Consider the following 11,424-nt stretch of genomic DNA (forward strand, 5'->3'; position numbering starts at 1 on the left):
CCTTCACTGACCCCCCACCCTGCCTCTTAAAGGCTGATGCTCCCTAGGACTCTATCCTTGATGCTTCTCATTAATTCTTCTCCCCACTGGCTCTCAGCCCTACTTAGGGCTCCTAATCTGTTAAAAAATACCCATAAGACCTCCCTTTCCCAGTTAACAGAGATGTGGCCCAAGAGGTTCCCCACTTCTAATTTGAGTGGGGGCAGAAGAAGAGAAAGACCTTATCTAGGTCTTGGGGGCAGGGCTTCCAGGGCACAAAGGAACAGAGTAAATGTGCAACATGCTATTTTCTTGAATGAATGGATTCATAATAAGAATAGGACTTCACCAGCTTCCAAGGGACCCTCCCCACCTCTCAGATACATTCTGAGGCCTAAATTTCACATGCTCATCTAGGATCCCAGGCCAAGCCTTCTGCCACACCAAGCCACACCAAGCTCAGCAGTACTCACAGGCCTTTAATCTATAACTGCCTGGCCACACTCTGTCACTTCCTCAGGATGGTGGGAAGGGATGAAGATGTACAGCCAGGTAGGCCACATCAACTCTGAGTCCGAGGGAAGGACTGGGGTCAGGCTGGGGCTTGGGCAGGGGGCTCCCGGCCCCAGGCGATGAGGGAGTTGCTGGCTTGGGCAAGCTCGGCGATGGACACCCGGCCCCGCTGTCGGATGAAGTTGGCCACGGCGGCCAATTCCTCTGGGGTTATGTAGATGAACTTGCCCCGGTCGTCAATCACACCTGTGGGGATATGCAGGTTGTGGGGCTGAGGCCTCCTGGGCGTTCCCCATCTGGCCTGAGAATGCCCACCTACTCCTTCACAGCTGGCTCAGGGCCCTTCAGGCCTCCTGCCTGCCTGGCCTTTCCCGGCTGCATCCAGTCCTACTAGGAGAGTTGAATCAGGCTGCCCTGTCTGTCCTCTCCCACTGCCACCATCTCCAGGCCCTGGCACGTCCTCCTTGTAACTGCATCCAACTACTCAGTGCCTCTTGTTGCACACCCCTCCCCCGATCTTGGGTGGTCATCCTGCCTCTGCAGCACATCCCTGCAGCCCCTGTGGCTAGACACTCTCCAAGGCCAGGACTGCAGTGATTGGCTCTTATCCTCTCACCTGTTATAGTCCCCTCAGCCAGCAGGTCCTGGATGCGATTTATGGTGTCCTATGAGGAGAACAATTCTCAGAGTAGAGACAGGCACCAATGTCCCCAGAAAAAGCACTGAAACCTCCCTCCCACTACAGCCAAATCTCTTTATTTCCCTCTCATGCCAGCCCCTAAATGTGACTCTGTGCTTCGCCTTTGGAAGGGCCCTGGGTAGAAGGGGCTCTGGTCTTGGGCCCTGCAAGCCCCCAAAAGAGGATCTCTCCTGTTAGAAGCAGGGCAGTGGTGATGCTTGCAACATAGGCTGGTGCAGTCTGTGCAAGAGAGTTGTCAAGGTAACTGATTTGGGCTGCTTTGGTCACAGGGGCTGGCAGAGTGATGGGGTTTGGATTTTTTTTTTCTTTCCTGCCTGTTCTTCCATCCATTAAAAATGCAGGATTCCTAGGGTGCCAGGAGACTTCTGTGCACTACTCACTCTTGGTTGGGGACAGGGTAGAGGGTACATTAAGACTCTGTCTTTAGGGCAGGTCCTCTCTGCTAGCCACACAGACCCCTGGCCACACTGCACACAGCAGGGCACGTTCCAGGGCTTACCTGAGTACGTAGGCCCACCTGGGAAGCCAGGTCTTCCAAGAGCACAACCTTGGACTGCTACAAAAAGGAGGAGGAAAAGAGAGAGAGGCTGAGCTTGGGCAAATCCCTCTAGGCATGGGCACCCTCCAGGTTCGCATTCTGATCTGATCTGGGTGGCTGGATAAACACTGTACACACTCCTGTGGGACAGCCTTGCTCCCCTGACACACACACACACACACACACACACTCTCTCTGTCTCTCACAACCACCCATTGACAGAGACCTGCACAATCATAAACCCTCTCATTCCCCTTCTTGCGAGGAATGAATCTACTCAAAACAACCACCTGCCTCACGGGCCCTGTCCTGGACTCTGAGACACGCATGAGTGGAAATCAGAGCACAGCTGCCACCATCCTCTGCATCCAGCCATCTCTTTTTAACATCATGGACAAGTTGAAGGGGACGCACCATAGGGAGGAAGGAGGCGGTGAGAGTCACCAAAAGCTATTTTAAATAACTGTCACCAGGACTTATGTTTGCTGAGGACTTACTAGAACAAGGCCCTAAAAAGGTATGAGGGACACATGCTGAACAAGCCATAGCCCCCGCCCTGGAGCTCGCAGTCTGGCTGGTGAGACAGGTGAGTACATGGACAAGAGGGAGAGCAGATAAAGGCCCGAGCAAGCCAAGGTCTCTCAGTAGAGGCCGTGGGGACCCACTCCTGCCTTACCTTTGCTTGCCGCCCCACTGGCCTGTTCCCCCATAACCTGACACACCCACACTTTTTATCCATCCTCTTCATACCATCTGAGGCACTGAGCCCACCCTTAAAATCACTGTCACTAACACCGCTGAGTGCTTTCCAGCACTGCCGTGTTCCATGCTCCAAGTGCTTCCTCATACCCTCAGTAGAAATCTGAGTTCCCAAGGGTGCGGCGAAGGGTCTGCTGCTGTGTCCACACAGGCACCTGCCCCCACTACCCCAACAGACAGCACAGGACTTGAGAAAAGGCCGTTCTTTTGCATTTCTGTGAATCCTCCACCTCAAATGAGCTGGGGGAGGACTGACATGGTGACACCTCCCTGACTGCAGATAGCATGTGACTTGTTTGAAATGCCAAGCCGTATTTGCAAGCAGGAAGGCAAGCGAGAGGCAGCTGGGCCAGGATGGGCAAGGACAAGGTGACGTGGTCAGCTGGCCTCTACCTGCAAAACAGGGATCAGGCAGTGGGCTCTCAGTGACAGTGTGGTGCAAGAACATGAAGTCACCCCAGGTGCTCCCCGATGACCTGGCCTGAGGTGCTGCTGGGGCCAAAACACGTTTGATAAAACAAGCTAGGTGTGGAGGCACACACCTGCAGTCTCAGCTACTCGGGAGGCGGAGGCGGGAAGATCACCTGAGCCCAGCCATGGTCAGACAGGAGAATGGAATAAGACCGAGTGAACCCTACACCTCTCATAAACAATGCTGGGTGCAGGCATGTTCCTCCAGTTCTGAAATCTTAAGGCAAAAAGGCCCATCCCTTTGGAGCAAGGAGGAGAGCAGACAGACTGGATTTCAGAAGTCCTCCTTTTCCTTGCAAGATAGCAGCTCTAGAAGAATTAGCCAGCACAGGCTGGAAAAACTTTTTTTTTTTTTTTTTTTTGAGACGGAGTTTCACTCTGTTGCGCAGGCTGGAGTGCAGTGGCACCATCTTGCCTCACTGCAACCTCCACCTCCTGGGTTCAAGTGATTCTCCTGCCTCAGCCTCCTGAGTAGCTGGGACTACAGGCGTGCACCACCATGCCTGGCTAATTTTTGTATTTTTAGCAGAGATGGGTTTTCAACATGTTGCCCAGGCTAGTCTCAAACTCCTAACCTCAAGTGATCCACCTGCCTCAGCCTCCCAAAGTGCTGGGATTGCAGGTGTGAGCCACTGTGCCCGGACAAGCTGGAAAAACTTCTAAGCTCCAAAAGAGTTTGGAGAACTCCCAGAGAATGGTACCTCCAGGGAGCCACCAAAAGTGAGGGCTAGAACTGGGGACCTTTCTTCTGGTTTCTGCAGAGTAAAGGGAGATGCTGAAGCTGACCCCCTCCTCTAATTCCACCTGGGAAGGCTTCCAGGGAAGGGGCTTCAGGACCATCTTACTGCCTACTGGGTAGGCGGGGACAAGTTCCAAACAGCAGTAGGCAAGTGTGAGAGATATTCTGCCCGGTCGCAGCCCCTAATCAAGTGTGCCAGGGTAGAGAAAGGGCTCCATGAGCGGGGAGTGCACACAGCCTGAGCAGACAGGACCCTGTCAAAGCTGCCAGCATTTTCCCCACTTAGGAACCCCAGACTCAAGGCTGTGAGCCCAGTCCCTCACTGTCGGCAGGCGTCTAAACCCTGCTCTCTTTCAGGAGAGGTGGCGGGAGGATTATGCAAGCCCTGGGTCCTTGGCAGCCCCTAGTAGCACCCCCACCACCGCCCCCGCTCCCTCTGCACTCCTTCCCTCAGCCGCCTCTGCACCTCTGAGTTGCACTTGAAAACCTCTCCCCTCATGGCATCCTTCGTGGGAGAGAAGTTGCTTAGCAGCAAAGCAAAGTAGGATGTGCTTATGCAACCTGGAGCAGCACTGAGGCGGCCTGCGCAGTGGCTGCAGACAGAAGGGGACACACTGCCGCCCCACCCTAGACTCCAAAGGAAACACCGTCCTGTTTCCTCTGAAAGACCCAAGTTCCCAGTCAGGAGCACATGGCAGAGGATGCTTGTTTCAACTCAGTGGAGCCTCAGTGTGACAGAACTGACAGAAAACACATGTGAAGAGACTTGAAAACACACTGACTCACTGAGCGTGGGGTCTGAAGAGCAGGGAAACTGTCAAACTGAGTGTGAGGAAGTGATCAAAGGCTTGCACCTCCCACACAGACCCAGGTCCTTCTCCACCTTCGGGGTCGGAGCGGGGAGAAACACTCCTGGCCAGGACCCTGCAGCTCTGCCCCGCTAGGCCCCCCTGCCCACTCTTGCATGAGCCTGAATGCACTGCCTGCAGCCCCTGCTGGAGGCAACCAACCTGCACACACCAGGCAGGGAGCTGACATTCAGGCTCTGTTCCGTGGCTGCTTACCTTGATGTAGTTGATGAACTCTGTCAGGAAGCTCTGGGACTAGAGAAGCAGAGAAATCAGGATGAGCACCCCCTATCAAGGCCACAGGGTTCTGTACTCATCCACCCAAGCACCACCTGCTCACTTGAGGGCCACCTGCCTGCAGCCTGCCTTGGGCCCGCCCGACCACCTGCATGTACCACTTGCTTACACAAGCAGCAGAGTCTTCCAGGGTAAGGGTTTCGGAGGCACCAGTCTCTGCTGAGGACGAGGCCTCTGGCCGCTAAACCCTGCTGGTACTGACACCCACCCACCTCTCACTGCCTGGCCGGGACATCTGGGATGGGGTGGCTAGCCTTGGGTCTGGCACAGGCTGCACTGATGGGTACAGAGAGGGGCTTCCCAGGGGCAGCAGGCCCACCTGTTCCTCAGTCATGGTCTCTCCCACGCCTTCCTCCTCCACCACAAAGGCCTCCTTCAGTTTCAGGTACTCCTCATGCTCCCGCTGGGCCTGCTCCTCGCGGGCCTTCCTCTCCTCCTCCTCCTGTGGACACAGGAGGCAAAAGTCAGGAATTGGGGGCAGGTTCCCACCCCATCCCTGTTCTGGTTGCTGCTACCCCTGCAGGACACCAGAGCATACAGCCCAGAGTTTTCTCAGAGACAGAGCTCCTTCAAGACCCCCATTCCTCCATCCCCCAAGCTGAACAATGGGCCGAGGCCCCTCTTGTCATCAGTTTCATCATCACCTGGACAAATGCTGCTCAGCCCCTGCTCCTGCCCTTCATGCTCAGGGGATCTTAGCAAAAATCTGTTGAAAACCCCACCATGACCCCACTCTACAATACCCTCCAATCACCTGACCCATCCTTTCCTTGTGTAACTCATTAAGCATACCCCATCATGTCCAAACCTCATGAGCAAATGTGAACCCTGCATTTCCTCACCACCCACTCACCCAGTCAGCCCACTACAGTCTGGCTTCTGTGTTCCCAGTTCTATGAAACAACTCCTGCCACAGTCTCACCCATGCCCTCCACTCACCAAACTCAAGGCACAACCTTCAGGTCTCATATGCCTGTCCTCTCAGTGATCCTTCTTTCCTCCCTTGGCTTCCAGATCCCACCCTCTCCTGGATTTCCTCCTGCTCCTTGGGCCATTCTTCCCGCCTCCTTCATCATTCAGCCCTGCCTCTTCTCTCTCCTCCACATTCTCTGGGCCACCTCGCCCATGCCCAAAGCATCAACCCCTTCCTTGCCAGTGACTACCACACTTGTATCCCCATCCAAATCTCTTCCCCCAAACACACAACGGTCCATGTGACACACCTACTGGGCCATCTCACAGGCAGCAGACAGACCCTAGGACCTGCTCTTCTATGCTTAGACCTCCTCCTGGGTCCCTGGCTCCGTGAATTAACACAGCCAACTGGTCAGAAATGAGGTCCTACTGACTACTTCTTTCTCGAACTTCCAGGAAACTCCCCGGTCTGTCAATGTTGCTCCATCACCACTACTGCCTGGTACAACAGCCTCCTTCAACTCATTTTCCAGAGCACTCAGAAAAATTTTCTTCAAACAGAAAGCTAAAGCTGGGGCAAGTAATATACAAGATGAGTCTGGGGCATCTTGCAGTGCCAGAAACTAAGTACTCAAAAAACAAAACAACGAGTGTGTGTTAAAGGTACACAGGAGCCAAATGAAACGGCTCCCAGTGGTCAAAGCTGGAACAATCTGAACAACACAATAAATAACATGTTGCCGGGCGCAGTGGCTCACATCTGTAATCCCAGCACTTTGGGAGCCCGAGGTGGGCAGATCACAAGGTCAGGAGATCCGGACCATCCTGGCTAACATGGTGAAACCTCATCTCTACTAAAAATACAAAAAAATTAGCCAGGCATGGCGGGCGCCTGTAGTCCCAGCTACTTGGGAGGCTGAGGCAGGAGAATGGCGTGAACCTGGGAGGCAGAGCTTGCAGTGAGCTGAGATCGCACCACTGCACTCCAGCCTGGGTGACAGAGCAAGACTCCGTCTCAAAAAATAAATAAATAAAATAAAGTAAAATAAAATAAATTAAGAAATAACATGTTACTGGATTACAACACAAAGTACAAAATAAATACTCATGAGTCTATACAGATATAAAAAAATGGCTGGTCACGCACGGTGGCTTATGCCGGTAATCCCAACACTTTGGGAGGCTGAGGCGGGTGCATCACCTGAAGTCAGGAGTTCAAGACCATCCTGGCCAACATGGTGAAACCCCGTCTCTACTAAAAATACAAAAATTAGCTGGGTGTGGTGGCGGGCGCCTGTAATCCCAGCTACTTGGGAGGCTGAGACAGGAGAATCGCTTGAACCTGCAAAGCAGAGGTTGTAGTGAGCCCAGATTGAGCTATTGCACTGTAGCCTGGGTGACAGAGTGGGACTCCATCTCAGAAAAAAAAAAAAAAAAAAAAAAAAGACTGCATTAATATATAATGAATAGGGAGGAAGAGACATATCTCCTGTAAGAGATTTCCAAATAATTTATGTAAGAACTCCAACCCCCCAACCCTTAAGTGTGGGCTGTGCACAGTGACTTCTTTCCAAAGAAATATGGGAAGAGGGGAAAAAAGCAGTCACATTACAGTGGAGAAAGCTGGCAAACAAAACCGCAGCCAGGCAATCAAGGTTAACAACATTAGGGATAAGTGAAGGGGATAACCTGCGTGCTTAGTATGTTGCATTGAAGATGGAACTTCACTTATTGTCTTCTTCAGTCAGATCCATAACCCCAGTCTAACCATGAGAAAAACAACCAAACTCAAATTAAGGGACCTTCTACAAACTACTTGCCCAGGACTCCTCAAAATTGTTAAGGCTGGGCACAGTGGCTCACACCTGTAATCCCAGCACTTTGGGAGGCCAAGGGAAGAGGATTGCTTGAGTCTAGGAGTTCAAAAGCAGTCTGGGAAACATGGTGAAACCCAATCTCCACACACACACACAAAAAATTAGCCAGGCATGGTGGTGCACACCTATAGTCCCAGCTACTCGTGGGGAGGGGGATCTAAGGTGGGAGGATTGCTTGAGCCTGGGAGTCAGAGGTTGCAGTGAGCCAAGATCATGCCACCGCACTCCAGCCTGGGCAATAGAGCAAGACTTGTCCTAATCAATCAATAAACAAAAATCTGAATAATGTTAGAGTTTAGTTACTAATAATGTGTCAATATTAGTTGTGAGGAATGTATTAAAGTGAGGTGAGATGTTAAGGATAAGGGAAACTGGTTACAGGGGAGAAGAGTCAGGATATTTAAGGTACATTAAGTGGGACAAATATTCAGAAAGGTAAAAAACCCTCTCTGCTAATTCCTCCCCTATGCTGTATTCTGGCTTATCAGCCACAGCACCCACATCCAGGATCCTGGGACAACAGGCCAGTCAGAGGTCACAGGTCTTCCCAGCTAGGGCAGCCCTGGCTCTAACCCTACGTACCCAACGTTTTTACGCTGTTCCCTTTTTTGGAAACCTGGTTCTCAGAACAAAGGAAGCATCTGGCAAACAAATGTTCATTAGTCACCTTTACTGCAGTGGTCCCCATTCCCTGAGCACCTCCTCTATATCAGGCCCTCAATGCAGCCACCATCTCTTACAATGATCTTTAACGGCCTTAAGGCCTTCAGGATCCAGACCCCCATCACCTCTCTGCCATCTCTTCCTCCTCTCCTGGCTTTCTTTGCCCAGCTGCCCTGCCTGCCTCGTGTTCCTCACATGCTCCCTGAAAGTTCAATAGTCACGTGCACAAGAATCCTCACTCTGGGCTCTGCTTTTCAGCAGCTGCTTTTCCAGGCTGTGCTGGAGCCTAGGGAACAAATAAACCAGAACCTGCCCTTGTGCCAGATCTATGGCCCACCTTCTATGTTGGAGGTGCCAAGGAGCTGCATAAGAAGCAAGGCTGCCTGGTCAAGGGTCAGAAGTCAGGGTCGGGGCTGGCCTCACCTTCTGCTCCTCCTCTAGGCGAAGCCGCTCCTCCTCCTTTTTCCACTCAGCTTCGCGCTGGGACTCGAGTCGTTTCCGCTCCTCACGTTCAGCCTCCTCTGCCTAGAGACAGGTCTTCATAGGGGCACATCCCTCACCCCCAGCTAGCGTGTGCCCACCTCCCAGACAGACTAGGGAAGGCAATGCCTGGGCCAGGGCACAGACCCAGGCAGCAGGAGACAGAGTCAGGGAGGCAGCAAGCACCAGCCCAGCAGGCAAGGAGCCCTGAGTCTGCCTTAGGGGAAAAGGCAGGCAGGGCCCTTTCCCACTTCCCAGAGCTGCATCCCATCCCTCCGGCTTGCCTCACGCTGGGCCTTTCGCGCTTGTTTCTCCTCCAGCTTCCGCAGTTTCTTAGCTCCAATTTTCCCTGACAGGTGAGTTTCCGCTGACTTCTCAACGTCTTCTTCCTCCTGGGCTGGGTATGATCAAAGAAAGACAGTAGGTTCTGACCAGAGAGGACTGATGATGATGGATCCCCAACCCCTCGTCCCTCTCCTAATGGGGGGGTCCCCTTCCACCCACCTGCAAATGTCACTAGCCCAGCTCTGCCCTCCAGAGGCATCTGCCATAAGCGCATGTGTGTGTGCGGGTGCATGAATATGTAGGGATGGAAGAATGGTGAGGGGCCCACAGGGCAAGGGAAAAGATGAGAACTTTGGGCTAGCTGCGGTGGCTCACGCCTGTAATCCCAGCACTTTGGGAGGTCGAGGCGGGCGGATCACGAGGTCAGGAGATGGAGACCATCCTCGCAATCGTGGTGAAACCCCATCTCTATCAAAAATACAAAAAAAGGGCCGGGCGCAGTGGCTCACGCCTGTAATCCCAGCACTTTGGGAGGCTGAGGCGGGCAGATCACGAAGTCAGGAGATCGAGACTATCCTTGCTAACACGGTGAAACCCCGTCTCTACTAAAAACACAAAAAATTAGCCAGGCGTGGTGGCGGGCGCCTGTAGTCCCAGGTACTCAGGAGGCTGAGGCAGGAGAAATGGCGAGAACCCGGGAGGCGGAGCTTGCAGTGAGCCGAGATCACGCTACTGCACTCCAGCCTGGGTGACAGAGCGAGACTCTGTCTCAAAAAAAAAAAAAAAAAAAAAAGATGAGAACTTTAGATATTGCATAGTCATAAAAAGAGAGGTATCAGGTTAAAATATGCAAGTGTCTCGGGGTCACAGATAGGGCTGCCTGGATATTTAAGGTACTGTGGCTGATGAGCCAGAATACAGCATGGGGGAAGCATTAGCAGAGAGGGTTTTTGTTTGTTTGTTTCTTTGTGTTTTTTTTGTTTTTTTTTGAGACAGTGTCTCGCTCTGTCGCCCAGGCTGGAGTGCAGTGGCGCGATCTCGGCTCACTGCAAGCTCCGCCTCCCGGGTTCACACCATTCTCCTGCCTCAGTCTCCTGAGTAGCTGGGACTACAGGCACCCACCACCACGCTCGGCTAATTTTTTTTTTTGCATTTTTAGTAGAGATGGGGTTTCACCGTGTTAGCCAGGATGGTCTGGATCTCCTGACCTCGTGATCCGCCTGCCTCAGCCTCCCAAAGTGCTGGGATTACAGGGACGAGCCATTGCGCCTGGCCCAAGAAGGGTTTTTTTACCTTTGAATACTGGTCCCACCTAATGTACCTTAAATATCCTGGCTAATGAACTACAGAGTTCTCTGGTTTCTGTCTCTGATGCCAAACCCCCAGAGAAGGGAAGTCCTATGGGGAAATTTATCCTGCCTCAAATCTGAAATCCTCCTCACCATAGTCAGGAGTTGCTGAGGATTCTGGGCTTAGTCCCTGGCTAGGATTATCCCTTTGCCCACCAAAGCCTGGCTGAAAAGACAGTCCCAACACCATGACTACCTCAGGGCCAGCTGCAAGTTAAAGACCCACTGACGCCTGTGCAGCAAGGGTCTTTGAACCCAAGTCTGAGCCAAAAGGTAGGCAAAGAAGGGGCCTCTTTGTGAGCTAAAGGGATAATCCCTAAGGGTACAAGGCAAAAGCCTCAAATGCCCCCAGTTTCTGAGAAAGACCCAGACGCCCCCTTCTCAGGCTCAAGCCAGCTGTCCAAGTACTGGAGAAGACAATCCTGAGGGCTCTCCTGGTCTCCCGGAAGCAGGGATATGGAGACCTCTGTGTCAACAGAATGTCTCCATCTTTAAACTGTTCTCCTGGGGTTGTGGGTGACCCCACTCCAGAACTGCAGAAACTCTTGGCCAGGCACTCTGCCTCTAGGGTGAAATCCTCAGGGAATGAGTGTGCCCATAACAGGAAGGGTGCGAGGATAGAAGGGGTGAATTGAGGAACATTCTGAATCAATCTGAAGACCCTTGCCCTCTGCTTGGACACTGAGAGCCAAGATGAAGGAAGAGGGGGGTTGACCCAGTGGAACAAATGCCAGGTCCCAAGAATCCCCCTACTCTACCGTGTGGCTCCCAGATGTCCCTCCTACCCTGAGGCTTCATACCCTACTCCCCCACTTAGTTTTGGGGGCCTCTTTATCTCCTCCTCCAACCCAGACCCTCTCCCCACCAGGCTGGGCTCCTCTCACCTAGGATGACAGCTTCCTGCTCATTCTCATCTGCTTCTGCCAAGGTCACCCGCTGGGCTCGACGCTGGGCCTGTAGGCGGCTGCCCAGGTCCCTCCGGCGCCGAGGCCTGCCTTCAGCTCTCGGCTC

At 52.9% G+C, this 11,424-nt stretch overlaps 1 protein-coding gene across 1 annotated transcript; it reads right to left on the minus strand.

Moving 5' to 3' along the window:
• Nucleotides 1-438: 438 nt before the first annotated feature.
• On the minus strand, nucleotides 439-11,424 carry LOC105481600 (DDRGK domain containing 1; the record flags this gene model as incomplete). The annotated part of the gene is made up of 8 exons (XM_071079589.1): nucleotides 439-738; nucleotides 1,109-1,157; nucleotides 1,692-1,748; nucleotides 4,764-4,802; nucleotides 5,164-5,286; nucleotides 8,723-8,824; nucleotides 9,064-9,176; nucleotides 11,298-11,424. Coding segments are annotated over 8 exons (777 nt in total), but the record flags the coding sequence as incomplete, so codon positions are not given.

Source organism: Macaca nemestrina, chromosome 15 (genome assembly GCF_043159975.1).
Source record: "Macaca nemestrina isolate mMacNem1 chromosome 15, mMacNem.hap1, whole genome shotgun sequence".
NCBI classification, from domain to species: Eukaryota; Metazoa; Chordata; class Mammalia; order Primates; family Cercopithecidae; genus Macaca; species Macaca nemestrina.